A 27,618-nucleotide genomic window follows, 5' to 3' on the forward strand; every position below is an offset into this window, starting at 1 on the left:
AGTAAAATTACCCCAAAAATGTCAGGACCCTTCTGTAACATGCCATTTACATCAAAAATAGATTTTTTGTTTTTAAAGCAGTCTATACAATATGTTATGAATTTGCAATACATATGATATGTTTCCGAATTCCACTTATTTGTGGCTAACGTCAGCTAGGTGACTAACGTTAGCAAGGCTAGGGGTTAGGGGTTATGGTTAGGGGAAGGGTTGTTTTACATGCTAAGTTGTTGCAAAGTAGCTAAAGAGTTCTAAGTAGTTGCAAAGTTGCTAATTAGCTAAAAATTATAAAATTGTCAATGATGTGATTCGAACACGCAACCTTTGGGACTTCCCCAATCAGCCTCCCTCATTTTGTTTTTGGCTTAAAATATCCTTATTTCTTATGTACAACGTAACATATCATACTCATTTGAGTGTCACAGATTTACATTTACTATATTACGTCTAGTATTTGAGGCCAGGCTGCAATTCACTCCGGTTTTCTCCCTGACAACAAAGGCAGCCATTTTCCTCCCATTCTGTAACTTTGAGCGTTTATGACATAGCCCTTATAATTTTATAGGATCTCAATGCCATGTACACTACCACTGTCATTCACTGCAAGGGCATAGACATTCCCACTGGGGAGCCAGGTCCACCAACTCGGCTTGAGTAAAGAAATATGTATATATCTTTTGAATTGCTTGTGTTCTGAATGGGACATGATTTTCTTTTTACCTAAACACCATCAGATAGAATTCATAGCAATCAGTGATTGTGATGAAATATAACAGAACAGATGTTCTGGAATGACATTCACTCTCCCGGGATGGGTTGCCAAAAATAACTAACTGAAAGCCACACTCCCAATAAGCCACAAATATGACTGCATTGAGGCATATTTCACTATGCTTCTATGGCTATATGCACCATGCCACAGCCTATTTCATTTGTTCATTTAGCAAACAATTCAGCTCATAATTCAGTGCCTTTATCAGTCAACATATCTATATTGTAGCTTTAAAAATGTTTTTTCTCTCAGCCTCGTGGCAAAATGTGTACAATAGCAGGAAGTTTCTGGCCCACCCAAATGTCTGCAGGCCCACCCACCAACAAATGTCTGGCTACGCCACTGAATCACCATCATAGGCTCAATGGGAAATCAATGTGAAAGTAGAGGAAGGATAAAAAAGGCAGGAATGTTCAGTTGCTCTGTATTTGATTTTAAGGTTCAGAAAGGAAGCAGAGGAAGGGAATGACATAAGTCACCTGGTAAGAGATTGGAAAGATCTCTACAGTATAAGTTAAGTGGAGATAATATACAGTTAGTGAGTTATCCTTTCTAATAAACAATGTCCTTATTTAGCATTGGCTCATGGTATGTTGATATCAATATTTTACCCTCACTGCTATGGGCATTAATGGCACCCCCTGTTTCCTGTGACAGACCTGGGAGGTGAACACTCAACTCAGAATGAGGGACGTTGAACATGAGGCTTTTACTGAGTTGGCCACCGACCTTAGTCAGGCCATTAACTCACTTGACTTTACTGCTGATCTCTCCTACCTGTGAGTCACATTCACTCTTTATGTTACAGTTATTTGGTCTATGTATTATTCTATCCATCCACTGATGCTAAATGAAATGACGAGTGCAGGGGCCGATATCAATCGAACTTCATTTACTGTATGTAGCACATTTCTTACAGAGGATGCGTTTCAAAGTGCATAAAAGTGTTTCCTCTTCTCTCTATCTGGCTTGTATATTTTAGAAACCCTGAGGTCTGCGATGAAGTTGTAAGAGCTCTAAAGAGCATTTCCCAGAGCCTGGCCTTCCAGCCGTACTCCGAGCTGTGCTGTCCCTCTAAGGTGGTGGTGGACATCGTGTCCAGGCTGCTCCAGGCCCTCTGGTCCTGCCAGATGGAGAGCCCCTGTGACCAGTCCTCCATGGCCCTGAGTGACATGAGTGTCACCATAGTGCTGGCAGTAGTGGAGAACCTCTCTAGAGTTCTGAAGGCTCCTCCTGTCGCTCAAGTCTACTACTCCCGTTCCACTGGTGTCAGGATGGTCCACTCACTCAACCGTAAGATCCAGTGCCTAAACAGCCCTGAGGACCTTAGGAGAGCTCTTTTCACCCAAAGTTCCACCTTGATCAGCACCATCATTGAAGCTGTGAGCACCAAAGTCCAGAGGCTGTTTGAAGCTCCTGCTGACTACATTCCATTAAGCTCTATCCGCAGCTGGCTATCAGAGCCCAAGGCGAGCGAGGTTCGTCCAAAGTGCCCTGACCAGCTGGTAATCTCCTCGGAGCTCCTGAGGAACATCATTGGTATGATAGTTTATGTAGTCTTCGAAGGCCACCTAGAGGAAGACATCAACCTTCATTACTGGCCCCTCATAAACGACATAATCCACCAGCTGTCACTGTGTGGGGTCAAAGTCACAAAGAAAGGGGGCAAGGCCAACTGGCACATTGGCTGGTACCAGATCCTTGAGATGGTGACAAACATCCATACTCATCTTCACCGCTATACTGGCACAGAGCTGGTACTAAAGTTTGCAACATCTGCCAGGGCCACCATGCTAACGAGGCACATGGTTCACCATGTGGTCGAGGAGCTGGTAAAGCTGAAGGACGTGGATGAAGGGACACTAGCTTCAGGGAGCAGTGAGGTAAGAAATGATTACAAGTGTTTATCTTTATGAAAGTCCACTCATACAAAGCATTTTTGTTGTTGTTGTTGTTGGTAAAAAGAAGATTTGCAATGTCGCAAATATTACGTTAAATATGATGTCCTTGTTGCTTTCAGTCTGTCACAGCACCCCTAATCACTAACCCCGTCAAAGTGGACAACATCACAACAACCATGACCACGACTCCAGTTGACCTCCAGTCAGGTGAGTTAAATTGACACGGATCACTTTGATAGGTGTCCATGTCTTACTGTAATATAACTTATTAGCTAATGTTTTGAAAATAGACAGTTTCGCAATAAGTTGTGTTTGTATGAGATGGATTTTCTCATTCTAATTTCAAGGGAATGTTGTGGTAAAACACTCAGCACCCTGTATTCCACCTGCAGGCTTTGCCCCGGCACCATGCATATTACCCCCAGGCTTTGCCACTGCATCCTGCATCCCACCACCAGTCTTTGCCCCGGCATCATGCCCACTCCCAGCAGGCTTTTCCCCGGCATCATGTCCCCCACCACCAGGCTTTGCCCCTCTATCATGCCCCCCACCACCAGGCTTTGCCTCTCTATCATGCCCCCCACCACCATTCTTTGCCCCTCTATCATGCCCCCCACCACCAGGCTTTGCCTCTCTATCATGCCCCCCACCACCATTCTTTGCCCCTCTATCATGCCCCCCACCACCAGGCTTTGCCCTTCTATCCTTCCCCCCAACACCAGGCTTTGCTCCTCTATCCTGCCCCCCACCACCAGGATTTTCCCAGGCATCATGCCCCCCAACACCAGGCCTTGCCCCTCTATCATGCCCCCCACCACCAGGGTTTGCCCATCTATCCTGCCCCCCACCACCAGGCTTTGCCCAGGCATCCTGCCAGCCACCACCAGGCTTTGCCCTTGCATCCTGCCCCCCACCACCAGGCTTTGCCCAGGCATCATGCCCCCCACGATCAGGCTTTATCCCGGCGTCATGCCCCCCACCACCAGGCTTTCCCCCGGCATCTTGCCACCCACCACTCACTATCGCAGATCATATCTGCACTCTAATTCAGAGCATCACTGCCAGATCCAACAACATCGTCAACAAGGAGCTGGAGAAGTGTATCGACTCTTATAGTAAGAGCATCTGGGCTGACACTTTCTACTGCGAGTACATGAAGATGTACCCATCACCCCAGGGGATTGAAGCCTTCTCATTTGATGAGGAGAGATTTTTAGTGGTGGCCAACATAATCGGCAGAATATTGCTGAACAATCTCCAGCTAGAGATGCTCCTCTCAGTGGAAGACTTTAATGTGGATGAAGTAGGGAGCAGTGGGGTAAGCAACGATCACAAGTGTTTATCCTTATGAAAGTCCACTCATTCAATTTTCTCTGATAAAAATAAAGAGGTAAAGAGGAGATATGAAATGTAACAAATGTTCTGTTAAATATTGTGTCCTTGTTGCTTTCAGTCTGTGGACTTGAACCTGGCGATCCCAGAGACCGCTAACCCTGTCAAAGTGGTAGACATCACAACACCCCTGACCACTAATCCAGTCAACCTTGAGGTTTTGGATGAAACACTTGTCCTTCAGTCAGGTGAGTTACACTGTCACAATCACTTTGACAGGTGATCATTTTTCACTGTAATGTAACTTACTGGCTCAAGTTTTATAACTAGACAGTTTGGTAATTACGTTAAAGACGTCCTTGTTGAACTTTTCCTGTTGAAAAGAGATATCCCAAGTATAAATCCAGTAAAGTACACACACTAAAGCAGTGGTCACCAACTGGCCAATGGCAGTCGACTGGTCTATCTCCAAGGCATTCCTAGTCAATCACCAAACATGTATGTAAAAAAAAAACAATAAAGCCTTAAAGTTTTTATGTAAGACTGATCTTCACTTTGTCCGCCACCACCAGGCTTTTCCCCGGCACACTGCACCCCACCACCAGGCTTTTCCCCGGCACACTGCACCCCACCACCTGAATTTGCCCCAACACCCTGCACTCCACCCCCAGGCTTTGCCCTGACAACCTACACCTCGTCGCCAAGCTTTGTCGCTAATGCCATGCAGGGCTTTGGCACCAAAGTCATCCTGAAACAAATGGTCCTGCTATTCTTGGAGAGGCTCCCTCCTTCGTCAGAGGACCTTGAGTCAGAGTTCCTGACTATCACCGATCGTATCTGCACGCTTTTTCAAAGCATCACTGCCAGATTCCGCAACATCGTTAATGAGGAGCTGGAGAAGTGTACCGACTCTGACAGTAAGAAGTACTGGGCTTACACCTTCTACTGGGAGTATATGAAGAGGTACCCATCATCCCAGTGCCTGGGGATTGAAGCCTTCACATGTGATGAGGAGAGATGTTTAGTGGTGGCCAAAATGTTTGCAAAGAAGATGTGCCCCAAGATGCTCCCCTCAGCAGCAGACTTCGACGAGGCTGAAGATTCAGGGAGCAATGGAGTAAGCGAAAATTTCAAGTGTTTATCTTTATGAAAGTCCGCTCATGAAATTATCTCTGATAAACATACAAATATATGTCAATGTTATGAAAAAGGAGATATGAAATGTAGCAAATGTTCTGTTAAATATTGTGTCCTTGTTGCTTTCAGTCTGTGGACTTGAACCTGGCGATCCCAGAGACCGCTAACCCTGTCAAAGTGGTAGACATCACAACACCCCTGACCACTAATCCAGTCAACCTTGAGGTTTTGGATGAAACACTTGTCCTTCAGTCAGGTGAGTTAAACTGTCACAATCACTTTGACAGGTGATCATTTTTCACTGTAATGTAACTTACTGGCTCAGAGTTTATAACGAGACAGTTTGGTAATTACGTTAAAGACGTCCTTGTTGAACTTTTCCTGTTGAAAAGAGATATCACAAGTATAAATCCAGTAAAGTACACACACTAAAGCAGTGGTCACCAACCGGCCAATCGCAATCGACTGGTCGATCTCCAAGGCATTCCTAGTCAATCACTAAAGATGTATGTAAAAAACTCAACTATAGACTGATCTTCACTTTGTCCGCCACCAACAGGCTTTTCCACGGCACACTGCACCCCACCACCAGGCTTTTCCCCGGCACCCTGCACCCCACCAACAGAATTTTCCATAGCACCCTGCATTCCACCCCCAGGCTTTGCCCTGGCAACCTGCACCTCGTCGCCAAGCTTTGCCGCTAATGCAATGCAGGGCTTTGGCAGGAAAGTCATCCTGAAACAAATGGTCCTTCTATTCTTGGAGAGGCTCCCTCCTGCGTCAGAGGACCTTGAATCAGAGTTCCTGACTATCACTGATCGTATCTGCACGCTGTTTCAAAGCATCACTGACAGATTCCGCAACATCGTTAATGAGGAGCTGGAGAAGTGTACCGACTCTGACAGTATGCAGTACTGGGCTTTCACCTTCTACTGGGAGTATATAAAGAGGTACCCATCATCCCAGTGCCTGGGGATTGAAGCCTTCACATGTGATGAGGAGAGATGTTTAGTGGTGGCCAAATTGTTTGCAAAGAAGATGTGCCCCAAGATGCTCCCCTCAGCAGCAGACGTCGACAAGGCTGAAGATTCAGGCAGCAATGGAGTAAGCGATGATTTCAAGTGTTTATCTTTATGAATGTCCACTCATTAAATTATCTCTGATAAAAATACAAATAAATGTCAATGTTGAGAAAAAGGAGATATGAAATGCAGCAAATGTTCTGTTACATATTGTGTCCTTGTTGCTTTCAGTCTGTGGACTTGAACCTGGCAATCCTAGAGACCCCTAACCCTGTCAAAGTGGTAGACATCACAACACCCCTGACCACTAATCCAGTCAACCTTGAGGTTTTGGATGAAACACTTGTCCTTCAGTCAGGTGAGTTACACTGTCACAATCACTTTGACAGGTGATCATTTTTCACTGTAATGTAACTTATTGGCTAAAGTTTTATAACTAGACAGTTTGGTAATTAAGTTAAAGACGTCCTCCAGAGATTGTTGAACTTTTCCTGTTGAAAAGCTATATCCCAAGTATAAATCCAGTAAAGTACACACACTAAAGCAGTGGTCACCAACCGGCCAATCGCAATCGACTGGTCGATCACCAAGGCATTTCTAGTCAATCACCAAACATGTATGTAAAAAACCCAACAATAAAGCTTTACGTTCCTATTTTTTGTATTACTTTTACGCTGTTGGTGGTAGGTGCACTTGATTCAGCAGCCCTAGCGCCGGGAAGGCATAGTGTTCCCATTTTGAACCATTTCATGTGTCTGGAGGTAGAACGCGTACCCGGCAGGCGCAGAGAGCAAATCAAATGAATTGGTGCATGAGGTGGAAATAATGCAGTGGGCCTTGAGTTTCACCCTCAGCTGGAGTGCAGAGGAGTCAGTTGAGAGGCAGCCTCACTGCTTCTCCCTCCCCCCAACCTGACCATCAGTCCTGTAAAAAAATTATAGTGAATTATTATGCTCACTCAGCTTTGCCTCCCAAATAATACAACACATTATCTTATTACCAGTGTTATCATATATTAAAATATATATATATATATTATTTAAACACACGGTGTGAAAAGATCAACAGATCAACAACTGCATTGTCGAACTAGAAGCACAAGCATTTCGCTACACTCGCATTAACATCTGCTAACCATGTGTATGTGACAAATAAAATTTGATTTGATTTGATATGATTTGATATGCACATTGGCAGGCCAATCCAAGCATAGCCAATATGCAGTCATAATGTATTGGGCCTACAGCCTACTGAACAAATCTCATTGCTACAGAACAGTTTAGAAATAGTTAATGTTGCATAGGTTAACTTTTTTTTTAAGTCATGTTTTTAAAAAATCTGAGCGGTAGATCTGGACTTGCATTTTAACTCAGAAATTGATCTTGACTCAGAAAGTGATTTTGACTCAGAAAGGGTTGGCGACTATTGCTCTCAAGGGGAAAATAATACGTTTTTAGCAAAATACAGTTTCTTAGAGACAACTGCCAACTTCAAGGAGCAGGCTATTCAAGGTGTTGGTCTGATGATGATCCGTGATGTCATCGGCTGCCCCCCTTTCTTGAGGAACAATAAAGAAGCAATATAGAACAAAAGAGAAATGGCCCACCCCCACACTTGTGCTATGTCATGACATACCTAGACCACCTGTTGAGAGGTGACTTTTGTTAAGTACATCAGGTGTTAACTGAGGTGAAAAGGACACTAGAGTGCCACTTCTAGTTTTTATGTAAGACTGATCTTAATTTTGTCCGCCACCAACAGGCTTTGTCCCGGCACCCTGCATTCCACCCCCAGGCTTTTCCCCAGCACCCTGCATTCCACCCTCAGGCTTTCCCCTGACATCCTGCACCGCATCGCCAAGCTTCGCCGCTAATGCCATGCAGGGCTTTGGCACGAAAATCATCCTGAAACAAATGGTCCTGCTATTCTTGGAGAGGCACCCTCCTATATCAGACGACCTTGAGTCAGAGTTCCTCACTATTGCCGATCATATCTGCACGCTGTTTCAAAGCATCACTGACAGATTCCGCAACATCGTTAATGAGGAGCTGGAGAAGTGTACCGACTCTGACAGTAAGCAGTACTGGGCTTACACCTTAGACTGGGAGTACATGAAGAGGTGCCCATCATCCCAGTGCCTGGGGATTGAAGCCTTCACATGTGATGAGGAGAGATGTTTAGTGTTGGCCACCTTGTTTGCAAAGAAATTGTACCCCAAGATGTTCCTCTCAGCAGCAGACATCGACAAGGCTGAAGATTCAGGGAGCAATGGAGTAAGCAATGGTTTTAAGTGTTTATCTTATTAAAGTCCACTCATTCAGTTGTCTCTGATCCAAAAATGTATTGTTGACAATATTGGTAAAATTGTTTTTAAAAATAAACTGCAATGTTGCAAATGTTATGTTAAATAATATCTATATTAAATATTTCATATTTTTCTTTCAGTCTGTGGACATGAACCTGGCAATCGTCGACAAATTTGTCCCTAACCCTGTCAAGGTGTTGGAGTTGCTTCAACCCCTGTCACTTCCAGACATCAAAAAGCCCTTGACCACTATCCATGACAAAGTGCTGGACAACATCACAACACCCCTGGTTGATTCCCCAGTTAAGGTAGACAACATCACAACACCCCTGGTTGATGCCCCAGTTAAGGTGGAAAACATCACAACACCCCTGGTTGATTCCCCAGTTAAGGTGGACAACATCACGACACCCCTGGTTGATTCCCCAGTTAAGGTGGACAACATCACAACACCCCTGGTTGATGCCCCAGTTAAGGTAGACAACATGGTTGATGCCCCAGTTAAGGTGGAAAACATCACAACACCCCTGGTTGATGCCCCAGTTAAGATAGACAACATCACAACACCCCTGGTTGATGCCCCAGTTAAGGTAGACAACATCACAACACCCCTGGTTGATGCCCCAGTTAAGGTGGACAACATCACAACACCCCTGGTTGATGCCCCAGTTAAGGTGGACAACATCACAACACCCCTGGCCACTAATCCAGTCCACCTTAAGGTTACGGATGAACCAGTTGACCTCCAGTCAGGTGAGTTACATTAACACAGATCACTTTGACAGGTTTTCATTTCCCTCTGTAATATAAGGTATTAGCTATTGTTTTATTTTAACATGACAGTTTTATAACTAACTAATTTGTAACTAATTTAAGCTATTTTTTTGGTGATTGATCTTCTCCTTCTCATTTCCAGAAGATGTGGTCATTAAACCAAAGAAAAGCAGAGTCATGAGATTCTTCCGTCGACTTTTCTGCTGCATATACGAAGATGATTTGATGGTGTGAACCTAACCAGCTTTTCAGAGGATGACTTCAGCTCACACACAAACACACTGGCGCGCACACACACATATACGCATGCACACACACACACACACACGCACACACACACCAGATGTTGTTTAACATGAGTTTCGCATGTTAAATATTTCTCTATAATTTTTCCTCATTAAATATTTTATTATGTCTTCATTCAATGACTATTTTTACTATTTACAGTAGCAATCAATTTGTATTGTTATTTTTTTGTAACTATTTACAGTTTCAATTCACATTTCATCACAAACTTAGAGTTTTTTACAATCGCTCGGACCCATTTCTCAATACTTAGGTCACTTTTTCAAAACTCTTCACACAGTGAGCATAACAGCAGTCTATGTGGGCTAAACTATGGATCATTTTTCATTGCTTTGGCACAAAATGCATTCAATGACTACATCTTTCAATTTTCATAAACTCTTTTCTCACTCAGACACAACCACCACCAAAACTCTATGTACCTACAGGCCAATTTGCACATGTTTACATACACTTTTCAAAACTGTTAAACTTAAAATCAAAACCTAAAATTACACAAAATTGAATAAGACATACATTTGCTACATTTCTACAGTAATAGCGAATTGAAATATTTTCCAAATCTATAAAATGAAATTCTATCAAAACAATTAGACCAACCACAGCTGATTCCCATTGTAGATGAACACCCACCCAGGTGTTAGTCTTTCAATTTCATTACCATCTATACAAAAGGGGACATTTTAGGAATAATGCTGTACTGTAATGTAAACATGGACCCAGCCAGAGATAGAGAAGTGGCTGACAGAGGAAGAAGAGTGGCTGGGAGAGGGAGAGGAGTACATATGAGTGGTGGAAGAAGACCGAGAGGAAGATCAAGAGCTGTAGTCTCAGATGAGATTAGGGCTACTATAATTGATCATGTAATATATTATGATCTATCAATGAGAGAGGCTGGTCTGAGAGTGCAGCCAAATCTGCAACACTCAACAGTGGCATCTATTCTGAGAAATTTCCAGCAAAACAACAGGTAAGATGTGCATTCTGCAAGGGCATCTGACTGAACTGCACATTACAGAAGTGTATTGAGCAAAGCCTCCAAACCTACTTAACCTACTTGTAATTGTTTTTGTATTTCTGCTTAGGACCCAACGGTTACCTCCTACAGGCGGGAGAGGTAGGATTTTCACTGCTGTGCAGGAAACTGCAATCATTGATATGGTCACCAGAAGCAATGGCAAAAAACTCACAGAGATTCGGGACAGAGTGTTGGCAGACAATGTAAGCATGACAACTATTTCTAGAGTCCTGAAATAACATCAAGTCAGGATGAAGCAGTTGCGCACTGTCCCCTTTGAGAGGAACTCTGAACGAGTCAAGCAACTCAGGAACAAATAAGTCCAGGTAAGATGACTATAAAATATAGAACTGGTTTTGAACTAAACCAAACAGGGCAGAGGCAGAGGCACACAATGGCATGTTTTAAGGTATAATGTAAACTACCGTAGTAGCCTAACTCTTATGTTGTCTTGTGGATTTATTTTAGAGAGTATTCATCTTTGTGGATGAGGCTGGTTTCAACTTGGCCAAAACACGGTGGCGAGGAAGGAATGTGATTGGGAAAAGAGCCTCAGTGGATGTCCCGGGCCAGAGGGGTGCCAATATCACAATGTGTGCAGGGGCAGCTTGAGGGTTTAGAGGCCATGACTAGTTTCATGAATGTGTCAAAAGATATAGTATTAAAAAACTTGAGTGTCTCCATTGATCCTAGGTACTGGCAGTTCTGTGCAGACTCAGGACAACTGAGCTTTGGAGAAATACGCAGGTTCAAAGAGGAATCCGTCATCTTTTTCTAATGATCATGATCTTTTCATCAAAGTTGTTCATGAATTAATCACTGCTGAAGTGAAAGCCATCCTCTCGTTGAATGCTGCTTTTTAGTTAGCTTTGCGACAGTATCAAAAATACATTTTGGATTGTTCTTATTCTCCTCAATTCGCTTGTAAAAAAATAGGATGATCGAGCAGCAGTGAGGCCTCTTTGATATTGCACGGTACTGTCTTTCCAAGCTAGAAGACTTCCAGTTTGGTGGAGTGCCATTCCCGTTCCAATTTTCTGGAAGCTTGCTTCAGGGCTTAGGTATTTTTTGTATACCAGGGAGCAGATTTCTTTTGACAGTTTTTTTTTTTTTAGGGGTGCGACCTAGGGTATTATGCAAGCTTAAATTTAGATCCTTAGTTAGGTGGATAACCAATTGTTGTATTCCGACGTCCTTTGGTGGGTGGTGGGAGTCTGGAAGGGCATCTAGGAATCTTTGGGTTGTCCGGGAATTTATAGCACGGCTATTTATAGCACGGCTATAAATCCAGGGTGCGACTGTGGCAATGAGTAGGTCCGGAGAGATGTTGGACAAAACCCACTGAGTCGATGATGGCTCTGAAAGCCACCAAAAATGGGAATATTATCTGCCATGACTACAAAGTCCGATAGGAATTCAGGGAACTCAATGAGGAACACTGTCGACAGCCCAGGAGGCCTGTAAACAGGAATTATAAAAAGTTATTGAGTAGGCTGCATAGATTTCATGACTAGAAGCTCAAAAGATGAAAACACAGTCATCATGTCTTTTGTAAATTTAAATTTGCTGTTGTAAAGGATAGCAACACCTCCACCTTTGCGGGATGCGCGGGAGCTATGGTCACCAGTGTAACCAGGAGGAGAGGCCTAATTTAACACAGTAAATTCATCAGGCTTGAGCCATGTTTCAGTCAGGCCAATCACATCAGGATTATGATCACTGATTAGTTCATTGTCTATGACTGACTTGGTAGTGAGGGATCTAACATTAAGTAGCCCTACTTTGAGATATCACTATCTCTTTTAATAATGACACGAATGGAGGTCTTTATTCCAGTGAGATTGCTAAGGTGAACACTGCCATGTTTAGTTTTGCTCAACCTAGATCGAGGCACAGACATGGTCTCAATGGGGATAGCTGAGCTGATTACACTGACTGTGCTAGTGGCACTAAGCTGGCAGGCTGGCTAACAGCCTGCTGCCTGGCCTGCACCTGATCTCATTGTGGTGCTAGAGCAGTTAGAGCCCTGTCTATGTTGATAGACAAGATGAGAGCACCCCTCCATCTAGGGTGGAGTCCGTCACTCCTCAGCATGCCAGGCTTGGTCCTGTTTGTGGGTGAGTCCCAGAAAGAGGGTCAATTATCTACAAATTCTATATTTTGGGAGGGACAGACAACATTTTTCAACCAGTGAGCTTATCACTTCCACTAACTGGGAGGGGACCAAAGACAATTTGTATCAAATTTACACCCTGAAGCTATGTTGCACTTCATGACCTCTGACTATTTCATAAAAAAAAAAAAAAAAAACTTGATTTATAGATATAAACAACCAAAACAGTACAACCCCAACCCCTCATTCTCCCATCCTTCCATCTATCCATCCCCTCCCCCCCTCCAAACCACCAACCCACCCACCAAGGCATCTATAAAAGTAAGTCAAATAGGAAAGAAAAACAGAAACAAACAGTAATAGAAACAAAAACAATGGGAAAAAAAGTTCAATAAAAATTATTATCAGCACAAATGGCCACAAGAACAGATATGACTGCTTACCAAACTATACACTAAGTAAAAGACAGGCTCTCCACGTATTGTATTTTATATATATATATATATATATATATATATATATATATATATATATATATATATATATTAAAAAATCAGGTAGGCCAGTTGAGAACAAGTTCTTATTTACAACTGCGACCTGGCCAAGATAAAGCAAAGCAGTGGGACAAAAACAACAGAGTTACACATGGGATAAACAAACGTACAGTCAATACACAATAGAAAAATCTGTATACATTGTGTGCAAATTAAGCAAGGAGGTAAGGCAACAAATAGGTCAATAGTGGCAAAGTAATTACAATTTAGCAATTTACAATGGAGTGATATATGCAGATGAGGATGTGCAAGTAGAAATACTGGTGTGCAAAAGAGCAGAAAAACAAATATGGGGATGAGGTAGGTAGTTGGTTGGATGGGCTATTTACAGATGGGCTGTGTACAGCTGCAGTGATTGTTATGGAAAATATAGAATCAAATATTTCACCAATACCAGAACTTGTGAATTCAATTAGACTTTATTACAAACAGTAACAGCAATTCCATGGAAGAACTAACTCTTCATTCTTAGTACTTACATAGCATCGTCACTCCACTTTATGAATCTTGTTGTCTTACTTAGTTTCCATTCTCTTATTGGCTCAGGCATTGGGGCATAGATTCTATTGGTGGCATGACATGCACACAGGTTCATGTCACTGGTGCATACTGGTGCCCCTCACTGATTAGCTAATGTTCCTGTCCAAGTTCAGGCCGATGTTCTCTATGTATGATTGCAAGATCAGATATAGCCCAGCCCAGTCACGTATTGTTGGTCTACCTTGCCTCATCCACACAGATTCTGCTTAGGTTCTGTTTTTAACGTGTCTAATGGTCAATTTGATGTTGATCCAGCTTTGTACACTCATATGGGCTCAGCCTTCATTCTGCTTACCCATGTCTATTAATTAACTAGAGGTCGACCGATTAATCGAAATGGCCAATTAATTAGGGCCGATTTCAAAGTTTTCATAACAATCGGAAGTCTGCATTTTGTTTTACACCTTTATTTAACTAGGCAAGTCAGTTAAAAACACATTCTTATTTTCAATGATGGCCTAGGTACAGTCTGTTAACTGCCTTGTTTAGGGGCAGAACTATATATTTTTACCTTGTCAGCTCGGTGATTCAATCTGGCAACCTTACAGTTAACTAGTCCAACGCTCTAACCACCTGCCTCATGAGCCTGCCTGTTACGTGAATGCAGTAAGAAGCCAAGGTAAGTTGCTAGCTAGCATTAAACTTATCTTATAAAAAACAATCAATCAATCATAATCACTAGGTAACTACACATGGTTGATGATATTACTAGTTTATCTATTGTGTCCTGCGTTGCATATAATTGATGCGGTGTGCATTCGCGAAAAAGGATTGTCGTTGCTCCAATGTGTATCTAACCATAAACATCAATGTCTTTCTTGAAATCAATACACAGAAATATATATTTTTAAACCTGCACATTTAGCTAAAAGAAATCCAGGTTAGCAGGCAATATTAACCAGGTGAAATTGCATCACTTCTCTTGCGTTTATATTGGGTATACAGGTATGCAACAGTTTGGGCCGCCTGGCTCGTTGCGAACTAATTTGCCAGAATTTTACGTAATTATGACATAACATTGAAGGTTGTGCAATGTAACAGGAATATTTAGACTTAGGGATGCCACCCGTTAGATAAAATACGGAACGGTTCCGTATTTCACTGAAAGAATAAACGTTTTGTTTTTAAGATGATAGTTTCCGGATGCGACCATATTAATGACCTACGGCTCGTATTTCTGTGTGTTATTATGTTATAATTAAGTCTATGCTTTGATAGAGCAGTTTGACTGAGCGATGGTAGGCACCAGCAGGCTCGTAACCATTCATACGAACAGCACTTTCGTGTGTTTTGCCAGCAGCTCTTCGCTGTGCTTCAAGCATTGTGCTGTTTATGACTTCAGGCCTATCAACTCCCGAGATTAGGCTGGCGTAACCAATGTGAAATAGCTAGCTAGTTAGCGGGGTGTGCGCTAATAGCGTTTCAAAAGTCACTTGCTCTGAGACTTGGAGTAGTTGTTCCCCTTGCTCTGCATGGGTAACGCTGCTTCGAGGGTGGCTGTTGTCGATGTGTTCCTGGTTCGAGCCCAGGTAGCAGCGAGGAGAGGGATGGAAGCTATACTGTTACACTGGCAATACTAAAGTGCCTATAAGAACATCCAATAGTCAAAGGTATATGAAATACAAAAATCGTATAGAGAGAAATAATCCTATAATTCCTATAATAACTACAACCTAAAACTTCTTACCTGGGAATATTGGAGACTCATGTTAAAAGGAACCACCAGCATTCATATGTTCTGAGCAAGGAACTTAACATTAGCTTTCTTACATGGCACATATTGCACTTTTACTTTCTTCTCCAACACTTTGTTTTTGCATTATTTAAACCAAATTGAACATGTTTCATTATTTATTTGAGGCTAAATTGATTTTATTGATAAATTATTTTAACTGAAAATAAGTGTTCATTCAGTATTGTTGTAATTGTCATTATTACAAATAAATCAAATAAATCAAAAAATCGGTATCTGCTTTTTTGGTCCTCCAATAAATCGGAATCGGTATCGGCGTTGAAAAATCAGTCTAGATAATGGAAAATCAAACATAGTCATGAATTTTCACCAACACAATCGGTGAGTTGCTCTGACAGCTGACGCTTGAAGTTAGTGAGGGAGAAAAGTCTCCAACTTCAGTGATTTTTGCAATTCGTTCCATTCATTGGCAGCAGAGAATTGGCTATCAAACATCTCCAATCGAAAATCAAATCAAGAGTCGGCTTTCTATTCCGCAACAAAGCCTCCTTCACTCAAGCCGCCAAGCTTACCCTAGTAAAACTGACTATCCTACCGATCCTCGACTTCGGCGATGTCATCTACAAAATGGCTTCCAACACTCTACTCAGCAAACTGGATGCAGTCTATCACAGTGCCATCCGTTTTGTCACTAAAGCACCTTATACTACCCACCACTGCGACTTGTATGCTCTAGTCGGCTGGCCCTCGCTACATATTCGTCGCCAGACCCACTGGCTCCAGGTCATCTACAAGTCTATGCTAGGTAAAGCTCCGCCTTATCTCAGCTCACTGGTCACGATGGCAACACCCATCCGTAGCACGCGCTCCAGCAGGTGTATCTCACTGATCATCCCAAAAGCCAACACCTCATTTGGCCGCCTTTCGTTCCAGTACTCTGCTGCCTGTGACTGGAACGAATTGCAAAAATCGCTGAAGTTGGAGACTTTTATCTCCCTCACCAACTTCAAACATCAGCTATCTGAGCAGCTAACCGATCGCTGCAGCTGTACATAGTCTATTGGTAAATAGCCCACCCTTTTCACCTACCTCATCCCCATACTGTTTTTATTTATTTACTTTTCTGCTCTTCTGCACACCAATATCTCTACCTGTACATGACCATCTGATCTTTTATCACTCCAGTGTTAATCTGCAAAATTGTAATTATTTGCCTACCTCCTCATGCCTTTTGCACACATTGTATATAGACCCCCCCTTCGTTTTCTACTGTGTTATTGACTTGTTAATTGTTTACTCCATGTGTAACTCTTTGTTGTATGCTCACACTGCTATGCTTTATCTTGGCCAGGTCGCAGTTGCAAATGAGAACTTGTTCTCAACTAGCCTACCTGGTTAAATAAAGGTGAAATAAAAAAAAATCTAAATCAAAAATCAAATCAAATTTTATTTGTCACATACACATGGTTAGCAGATGTTAATGCGAGTGTAGCGAAATGCTTGTGCTTCTAGTTCCGACAATGCAGTAATAGCCAACAAGTAATCTAGCTAACAATTCCAAAACTACTACCTTATAGACACAAGTGTAAGGGGATAAAGAATATGTACATAAAGATATTAGTGAGTGATGGTACAGAGCGGCATAGGCAAGATACAGTAGATGGTATTGAGTGCAGTATATACATATGAGATGAGTATGTAAACAAAGTGGCATAGTTAAAGTGGCTAGTGATACATGTATTACATAAAGATGCAGTAGATGATATAGAGTATAGTATATACATATACATATGAGATGAATAATGTAGGGTATGTAAACATTATATTAGGTAGCATTGTTTAAAGTGGCTAGTGATATATTTTACAGTGAAAAATACCTGTTGGAGTGGGTGTTCCTATGGTGACCAGTGAGCTGAGATAAGGTGGAGCAATACCTAGCAAAGACTTATAGATGACCTGGAGCCAGTGGGTTTTGTTGGCGAATATGTAGCGAGGACCAGCAAATGAGAGCATACAGGTCGCAGTGGTGGGTAGTATATGGGGCTTTGGTGACAAAACGGATGGCACTGTGACAGACTGCATCCAATTTGCTGAGTAGAGTGTTGGAGGCTAATTTGTAAATGACATCGCCGATCGGTAGGATGGTCAGTTTTACGAGGGTAAGTTTGCCAGCATGAGTGAAGGAGGCTTTGTTGCGAAATAGGAAGCCAATTCTAAATTTAACTTTGGATTGGAGATGCTTAATGTGAGTCTGGAAGGAGAGTTTACAGTCTAGTCAGACACCTAGGTATTTATAGTTGTCCACATATTCTAAATCAGAACCGCCCAAAGTAGTGATGCTGGACGGGCGGGCGGGTGCGGGCAGCGATCGGTTGAAGAGCATATGCATTTTGTTTTACTAGTGTCATGACGTTGGCCTGGGGGGTAGGTTTATGACAGTCATAAATACCTCTTCCCCACTTTTTCCTCTCTCCACCTTACTGAGGATACATGTGCAAAACTCTTGGTTAACATAGAGATTCTGGGAACATCAGAAGGGGGGGGATTAACTATATTCTGGTAATCCGACCAATGGAACATATGCGATGGTACTTAATGAATATGATGGTTGTCATCTGGTTGTCATCTGAGACATTCTCATCAATGATAGGATAACATAAGGGCTCTGCTCAATCAGTGGCCCGCCCCTGTGAAGGGACATGGGCTATAAAACTTTTCAAACACGCCCTACTCTCCCTTCCTATATAAGCTGTTGACGACAAGAAAACCTCCTGTTCCGAGGACGTGAGGAGGACGGTCCTATGTCAGAATGGTTCAGATAATAACCACAGAACGAAGCCAACATCAGCGTGAGCTTTGGTTGCGAATGGTATGAACTTTGAACTCATATTCACTACAGAAGTGATTCCTCCTATCTGTTGAGTTAGCAACAGCAGATACAAATGAGGGTTAGGAAGGAAAAGACAGGGTATCCCGTCTATCAGCCAACAACGTTACTACAACGTATCCAATTGAAAACCAGAGACATTCTTCAAAGGACTCTGTTGGGCAACACGGCCTTCTACCACCAACCTACGGAAGCGCAGCTCAGAGTAAATATTTATTGCATTTTCCTTTTCCAAATGGGCGGTAATTTAGAATGCATAAGATACTGTATTTACGATAGCACAGCTTCGGCCTTTGTTCCTCAGTCTTCCAGCTCCTTCACTCAAACCCAGCCCCTTTTCTTTTGTGTAACAAGCTGTCATATCTGTTCCCGCCCGCTTAGGGACGTTTTCCTTTATGACGTCATTTGTAATCAAGTTATGATTTAATTATGTGTATGTGTAATTCTGTGTGATTAGTTAGGTTTTAGTAAATAAATGATTAAACCCAATTTTGTATTGCTGGTTCAACTTGTTAGCCAGGGTTCGTGCAGATAACCAAGAATTTTCAACTTTCAGATGAGTCTAAATTAAGATGACAATTAATATTGACTGCTATTGATGTAAAATATTACTAGGTCTTTAGGAGTTTATTCAGAAGATAACAGCTCTATAAATATTATTTTGTGGTGCCCAACTCTCTAGTTAATTACATTTAAATTATTTTATAGAATAGTACGTTATATCACTTAATCCGTCATAGACAAAGACACGACACTAGCATTTAAGAGCAGTTGGAGGCCATGGAAGGAGTGTTGTATAGCGTTGAAGCTCGTTTGGAGGTTTGTTAACACAGTGTCCAAAGAAGGGAGAAGTAGTTAGTGAACCAGGCAAGGCAGTCATTAGAGAAACCAAGGCTGTTGAGTCTGCCGATAAGAATACGGTGATTGACAGAGTCAAAAGCCTTGGCCAGGTCGATGAAGACGGCTGCACAGTACTGTCTTTTATCAATGTCGGTTATGATATGATTTAGGAGCTTGAGCAGCTCAGAAACCTGATTGCATAGCGGAGAAGTTACGGTGGTAATCTGTTCACTTGGCTTTCAAAGACTTTAGGAAGGCAGGGCAGGATGGATATAGGTCTGTAACAGTTTGGGTCTAGAGTGTCTCCCCCTTTGAAGAGGGGATGACCACGGCCGCTTTCCAATCTTTAGGAATCTCAGATGATACGAAAGAGAGGTTGAACAGACGAGTAATAGGGGTGGCAACAATGGCGGCGGATAATTTTAGGAAGAGAGGGTCCAGATTGTCTAGCCCAGCTGATTTGTATGAATCCAGATTTTGTCGCTCTTTCAGAACATCAGCTGTCTGGATTTGAGTGAAGAAGAAGCGGGGGTAGGGCCCAGTTGCTGGCCCAGTTGCTGCAGGGGTTGCAGAGCTGTTGGCCGGGGTTGGGGTAGCCAGTTGGAAAGCATGGCCAGCCGTAGAAAAATGCTTATTTAAATTCTCGGTTATCGTGGATTTATCAGTGGTGACAGTGTTTCCTAGTCTCAGTGCAGTGGGCAGCTGAGAGGAGGTGCTCTTATTCTCCATGGACTTTACAGTGTCCCAACACTTTGTGGAGTTAGTGCTGCAGGATGCAAATTTCTGTTTGAAAAAGCTAGCCTTTGCTTTCCTAACTGTATTGATTCCTGACTTCCCTGAAAAGTTGCATATTGCGGGGACTATTCGATGCTAGTGCAGTACGCCAGAGGCTGTCTTTGTGCTGGTCAAGGGCAGTCAAGTCTGGAGTGAACCAAGGGCTATATCTGTTCTTAATTCAACATTTTTTGAAAGGGACATTCTTATTTAAGATGGTGAGGAAAGCACTTTTAAAGAACAACCAAGCATCCGCTCCGGACGCGATGAGGTCAATATCCTTCCAGGATACCCCGGCCAGGTCGATTAGAAAGACCTGCTCGCAGAAGTGTTTTAGGGAGCGTTTGACAGTGACGAGGGATGGTCGTTTGACCGCGGACCCATAACGGACGCAGGCAATGAGGAAGTGATTGCCGAGATCCTGATTGAAAACAGCAGAGGTGTATTTAGAGGGCAAGTTGGTCAGGATGATATCTATGAGGGTGCCCATGTTTACGGATTTGGGGTTGTACCTGGTAGGTTCTTTGATAATTTGTGTGAGATTGAGGGCATCTAGCTTAGATTTTAGGATGACCGGGCTGTTAAGCATATCCCAATTTAGGTCACCTAGCAATACGAACACTGACGATAGATGGGGGGCAATCAATTCACATATGGTGTCCAGGGCACTGCTGGGAACTAAGGTTATAACAAGGTTATAACAAGCGGCAACAGTGAGGGACTTATTTCTGGAGAGATGGATCTTTAAAATTAGAAGCTCAAACTGTTTGGGCATAGACCTGGAGTGTTCTGTCATACTAATCTCTACAGTAGATTGCAATTCCGCCACCTTTAGCAGTTCTGTTTTGATGGAAAATGTTGTAATTGGGGCCTTCCTAAGCCATAATTCAGACACAGCTAGGACATCAGGGTTGGTGGAGTGTGCTAAGGCAGTGAATAAGGCAAACTTAGTGAGGAGGCTTCTGGTGTTAACATGCATGAACCCAAGGCTTTTACGGTTGCAGAAGTTATCAAATGAGAGCGCCTGGGGACACACAGGGCCTTGGTTAAGCTCTACATCACCAGAGAAACAGAGGAGTAGGATGAGGGTACGGCTAAAGGTTATAAGAACTGGTCGTCTAGTGCTTTGGGAGGGAGCAGATTTACGGGTGTGGTAGGATAGACTCGGGGCATAGTGTACAGACAAGGGTATGGTAGGGTGCGAGTACAGTGGGGGTAAACCTAGGCATTGAGTGACTATTAGAGAGGTTCCATCTCTGGAGGAGCCAGTTAAGCTAGTTGTGGTCTCTGCATGTGTGGTGGGGTGGGACAAGGGGGCTATCTGAGGCATGTTGAGTAGGACTAGGGGCTCCGCAGTAAATAAAACAATGAGAGCTGCCCTAAACAAAAGTATACAAGGCATTGGGACCAGGTTAAGTCCAACTTTTGACGGGACCCACGCACAGTGTACCTAACCTTCTTCAGAGACAGAGATGACATCACCTCCTTAATCCACTGCATAAAGGAGGGAGGCTTTGCAGACTTCCAGCGAAAGAGAACAAGGCAGCGAGCTAGCAGAGAGCTAGCAATGATGCGTGGTAGCATTCTGGTCTAGGGGAAGTATTCCAAAAATGGCAGTGACAGGGTTGGGGCTAACAGTTGTATTACACATAAGTGAGAATGCCTCAAAAATGGGGTCCCAGAGGCCACTCAAAGATTGAAGTGACCAGAAAATGTGTCCCACAGTCACTGGACACTGGTGGCATCTCAAACACTTGGGGTCAAAATGTGGGTATATTTTTGCCAATCTGTCATTTGAGTAATGGAGATGATACAAAACATTTAAACTGAATAAGCCCATGCCTTATGCAAAATGATGACGTGTGGATACGCTCAATAGTTTGTTGCCATATCATCAGGTAGCTCGCCACCTATGTCTTGCTCCCATGCAGATTTTGTATTGGCAAAGGAAGGCGGATTAATGTTCTGTATTATGTTGTATAATCTGGAGATTGTGCCCTTCTGATAAGGGCTAAGATCTACCCATCTCTCGACTGGACACTTAGTAGGCTTGAGTGGAAATAAAGGGAAATGTTTTTTTGGCAAAGTATGCAGGTATCTAAAGAAAGTGGCTATTGGGAATATTATAGTCAACTCTCAGAGTATTGAATGAGACTAATGTGTTATTAACAAATAGGTCAGAAAAAAATATTCAGACCGTTCCTATGCCAGAACTGGAATGCCGTGTCAATCTGTGACGCTGGGAAGAGATGATTCGATGTTAAATGGGGAGTTCTTAAGGGAGTTCTTAACAATGGGGTTCAACACATGGGTGCCAAGGTACATGGGCATTGGGGAGGACAGGAGTGAATCCCGGAGAAGTTGGAAGGCTTGACAGTAACTATGATGGCCCAGGTTGGGCCATCCTTGTTTTCAAATGTAGAAACCCAATAAACACATTTAGATATATATTTGCTGACCAGTAGTAGTGTAAAAAATTGGGAAGGCGTTTCTATAGATATACCTTTCGCATTCATGGATTTGACTTATTCCAAATGAAGTTGGAAATGTAGCTGTCCAGTTGTTTGAACATCAATTTTGGCAAAAAAAATGGGAATAATTTGGAATAAGTACAAAAACCCAGGTAGTATAGTCATCTTAACATAATTAATGTGACCTGTTAATGAAATGGGAAGAGACAACCACCAGTGTTTTGAAGTTGTTTAAACAGAGCCTTAAATGAGCGTGCAACCTTTATCTCAAAATATGTAAAGACCTGATCCTCCACCTTAAATGGGAAATTGGCATACCCAATTCCTTCTGCTAACTAATTAATGGGGAGGAGCACACTTTTGGTTAGGTTTAACGTATAACCAGAGAATGTCCTAAAACCGTGTAGCATGTACAAGAGATAGGGTATAGACTCCACAGGGTTAGAGATGTAGCAAATAAAATTGTCTGTATACAAGGACACCTTGTGAGTTATGTTTCCCCTTAATCCTCTCCTCAGCCCACGGTGTGACAGTAAGAGGCTCAATAGCCATATCAAATAGGAAAGGGGATAAACAGCAACCCTGCGTGGCCCCACCGTGAAGAGGGAGGTAACATTGTTGGTGCGAACAGAAGCCACTAGGGACGAGTACACCATCTTAATCCAGGAAAGGAATGATGGGCCAAACCCATAGTACTGTAAATAGATATTCCCACTCAACCCGGTCAAAAGCCTTTTCAGCATCAAGAGACATGACAACCTCTGCCAGAGTAGCTTCATCATCACTTATTGAGGCATCCATGTGGGTTTGTTCATCTGAATTGAGGCAGGGGATGTCCAAATTGTCTAGAAATGCATGCATCCGTGATGTGTCAGGAAGCGCCTCTGATGAGTAAAGAGCAGAATTGATTAAATTGATTAAATTGATTTCTTTGGGATTGGTTAAATCAGCTGCAATACAGATTTCAGGTATGGTGCTGCTAGCAGCGGATTGTCGAAGCTGGTGAGAACTTGCCAGCTTTCTGTGTTCATAGAATTTTTGCCTTGACTTAAACAGAAGCTGCCCCATTTGTTTGGTGGAAAGGTTGTCAAATTCCGATTGGTGTAGCAGTCTCTGTTTGTAGAGTTCAAGAGTTGGAGAAGAGGCATATCTGTTGTCCACATCTGGAATGAGTTGCGATAGCTCCGATAACCATTTGGTGTGCTGTTTATTGTCATACGCTGTGTATTAAATAATTTGTCCCCTTAGATATGCTTTTAACGACTCCCACACAGTGCCAGGGATGCAGTTGATCTGAAAAAAGATATCAATGTGAGTTGATATGTATTTTTTGAAGGCACTGCAGGATAGTATTAGAGGGTCAAGTCACCACGCGCGTTGACACAGTACTACTGTCCGGAAAGCGGATATCTAGCTGGACAGGGCTATGGTCTGAGATAATGATGCTGTGATATTAGCTATTAGTTACAAAAGGAAGAATTCTATTGTCCAGAAGGAAAAAGTCAACCCTAGAGTATGAGTGGTGGACTGGAGAAAAAAAGGAGTACTGTTTAGCAGTGGGATTGCTCTACCCATCCTCTCTTTAGTTTATCATGGTGGCTGGACCGGAGACGGGTCTCTTGGAGAAAAACAATGTCCGGACTTAAGACCAGCATACACTCGGCTACATTAATTCCTTTCACGTTCGTTAAAATAACATCAAATTGATCAGAAATACAGTGTAGACATTGTTAATGTTGTAAATGACTATTGTAGCTGGAAATGGCTGATTTCTAATGGAATATCTACATTGGCGTACAGAGGTCCATTATCAGCAACCATCACTCTTACCATTGACGTGCGACAGCCGCAGACCATCTCCGCTGCAGTAGACTGAAGAGCTGGGAAGGATGGATGTTCTCCTTAATAGTATGTAGAACACACACACGTGTGCACAGACAGACATGCACACACACACACACACCACACATTTAGTTTTTGTCTTTCTTTATTTGAATTTACATGTTCATTTTAATACCATATTTCTAATAGAAAAGTGTTAACGCTGGTTGTTTGAAATATGTAAGTAAGTGTCTAGCACTCAATTTTATAGATGCTGTAGGAAACTTCCTGTGCCCTGCGACCTCCCTCTCCTTCAATGGCTTCAAGACAGTCCTGGAGATTTACATCATGGGAATGTTTAACAGCTGCAAGGTGGTCTATGAGAAGTGATTCAAGGTACAGCACACTCAGTATGCACTGAGATTTTTCAATCAATTAACTTTAATCCAACTACTTACCTATTTACGTGACTTGCATGGATATTCCTGTTTGTTTTTCATTGTTGTGCTACCTCAGATAGTCATACACTACATGCCAAAAGTATGTGGACACCTCCTCGTCGAACGTCTCATTCGAAAATCATGAGCATTAATATGGAGTTGGTCCCCCCCTTTTCTGCTATAACAGCCTCCACTCTTCTGGGAAGGCTTATTTGGGAAGGCTTATTTTTGTCATCCTGAAACAGGAAAGAGCCTTCCCCAAACAGTTGGCACAAAGTTGGAAGCACAGAATCATCTAGAATGTCTTTATATTCTGTAGCTTTAAGATTTCCCTTCACTGGAACTAAGGGGCCTAGCCCAAACCACAAAACAGCCGCAGACCATTATTCCTCTTCCACCCAACTTTACAGTTGGCAACGGGTGTGGCTGAAATAGCCAAATCCACTCATTTGAAGGGGTGTCCACATACTTCTGTAGATATAGTGTACTTCTGGTAAACATGTATGGATAGATAGAATTGATTCTGTCTGATGTTTGCGTTCAGGACCATGGGGGTGCCATTGTGAACAACTCTGCCACCCGTGGCTACACGGATCTCCAGGTGCATGCTGGCTCTGCCAAGGCTGCCAATGGTAAAAACATGACTGTGTCTTAAGTATATGATTGTTGCTATATTGTTATGTACAGTGGCAAGAAAAAGTATGTGAACCTTTTGGAATTACCTCGATTTCTGCATAAATTGGTCATCAAATCTGATCTGGTCTTCATCTACGTCACAACAATAGACAGTGTGCTTAAACTAATAACACACACATTATTGTATTTTGTCTATATTGAATACACAATTGAAATATAGCTTATAGCTTATGTTGGAAAAAGTATGTGAATCCCTAAGCTAATGACTTCTCCAAAAGCTAATTGAGTCAGGAGTCAACTAACCTGGAGTCCAATTAATGAGACGAGATTGGAGATGTTGGTTAGAGCTGCCTTGCCCTATAAAAAACACTCATAAAATGTGAGTTTGCTATTCACAAGAAGCATTGCCTGAAGTGAACCATGCCTCAAACAAAAGAGATCTCAGAAGACCTAAGATTAAGAATGGTTGACTTGCATAAAGCTGGAAAGGGTTACAAAAGTATCACTAAAAGCATTGATGTTTATCAGTCCACGGTAAGACAAATTGTCTATAAATGGAGAAACTTCAGCACTGTTGCTACTCTCCCTATGAGTGGCCGTCCTGCAAAGATGACAGCAAGAGCACAGCTCAGAATGTTCAATGAGGTTAAGAAGAATCCTAGAGTGTCAGCTAAAGACTTACAGAAATCTCTGGAACATGCTAACATCTCTGTTGACGAGTCTACAATAGGTAAAATACTAAACAAGAATGGTGTTCATGGGAGGACACCACGGAAGAAGCCACTGCTGTCCAAAAAAACCCATTGCTGCACGTTTGAAGTTTGCAAAAGTGCACCTGGATGTTCCAAAGCCCTACTGGCAAAATATTCCTTAGACAGATTAAACTACAGTTGAGTTGTTTTGCAAGGAACACGCAACACTATGTGTGGAGAACAAAAAGGCACAGCACACCAACATTAAAGCCTCTCATCCCAACTGTAAAGTATAGTAGAGGGAGCATCATGGTTTGGGGCTGCTTTGCTGCCTCAGGGCCTGGACAGCTTGCTATCATTGACAGGAAAATGAATTCCTAAGTTTATCAAAACATTTTGCAGGAGAATATTAGACTATCTGTCCGCCAATTGAAGCTCAACAGAAGTTGAATGATGCACCCGGACAACGACCCCAAACACAGAAGTAAATCAACAACAGAATGGCTTCAACAGAAGAAAATATGCCTTATGGGGTGGCCCATTCAGAGTCCTGACCTCAACCCAATTGAGATGTTGTGGCATGACCTCAAGAGAGCAGTTCACACCAGACATCCCAAGAATATTACTGAACTGAAAGTGTTGCAAATAGGAATGGTCTAAAATTCCTCCTGACCGTTGTGCAGGTCTGATCCGCAACTACAGAAAACATTTGGCTGAGGTTATTTCTGCCAGTTATTAAATCCAAGGGTTCACATACTTTTCCCACCCTGCACTTGTGAATGTTTACACGGTGTGTTCAATAAAGACATGAAAATGTAGAATTGTTTTTGTGTTATTAGTTTAAGCATACTGTGTTTGTCTATTGTTGTGACCTAGATGAAGATCAGATCACATTTTATGACCAATTTATGCAGAAATCCAGGTATTTCCACAGGGTTCACATAGTCTTTTAGTTTCACCACATTTTCTCAGACATAACCTAGGAAGCCCACTGATAACTTTCCCTCTCTTTCTTCACCCCACTCCCCTTTTCCTGTCCACATCTCTCTCTCCCAGATGCCATGACCAAGCACCTGGCCGTTGAGTGGGGACCAAGTGGGGTAAGGGTTAACACACTGGCACCAGGTCCTATTTCGGGCACAGAGGGCTTCTGTAGGCTGGGTAAGGATCTGTGGCTGCCTAGCTGGGATTTGATACACACGTTTGATTTCTTAAGTCGTATGCCAAAATCACACATGGCCACACATACTTTTTTTGTGATTAATCTTGCCACTCTTCTCTAACTTTTAGTTAAGTAGGTTTTAGTATACACTTGATTAAGTAGGTCTGGGTAATTCTGTGTTATTTATATGCTAGTGAGGTCAAAGTTATCAAGAACAGAGCCTGAGGAGAGGTAAACTAAATGAAGTCCTCAGTCTCATTTCTCTTTGCCCCAAATTCTGTTTCTCACGCCCATCTCTCTTGTCCTCAGGTGGCAACAGAGCAGAGAGGATGGATGCCTTCTCATCCATCCCACCGCAGCGGGTCGGCAACAAGATGGAGCTGGCCCACGGTGAGCTGTTCCTGAACAGCCGCACCTCCTCTTGTTGA

At 42.6% G+C, this 27,618-nt stretch overlaps 1 protein-coding gene across 1 annotated transcript; it reads left to right on the forward strand.

Moving 5' to 3' along the window:
* The first annotated feature begins 1,216 nt into the window (after positions 1–1,216).
* On the forward strand, positions 1,217–27,618 carry LOC109869957 (uncharacterized). The gene is made up of 15 exons (XM_031804574.1): positions 1,217–1,254; positions 1,430–1,551; positions 1,755–2,655; positions 2,793–2,880; positions 3,495–3,991; positions 4,127–4,253; positions 4,578–5,122; positions 5,272–5,398; positions 5,702–6,246; positions 6,396–6,522; positions 7,926–8,437; positions 8,610–8,777; positions 25,245–25,332; positions 27,085–27,189; positions 27,500–27,618. Exons 2-15 carry the CDS (start codon positions 1,457–1,459, stop codon positions 27,616–27,618), a joined length of 4,044 nt encoding a protein of 1,347 aa, XP_031660434.1. The 5' UTR covers positions 1,217–1,254; positions 1,430–1,456.

Source organism: Oncorhynchus kisutch, linkage group LG25 (assembly GCF_002021735.2).
Source record: "Oncorhynchus kisutch isolate 150728-3 linkage group LG25, Okis_V2, whole genome shotgun sequence".
Classification (NCBI taxonomy): Eukaryota; Metazoa; Chordata; class Actinopteri; order Salmoniformes; family Salmonidae; genus Oncorhynchus; species Oncorhynchus kisutch.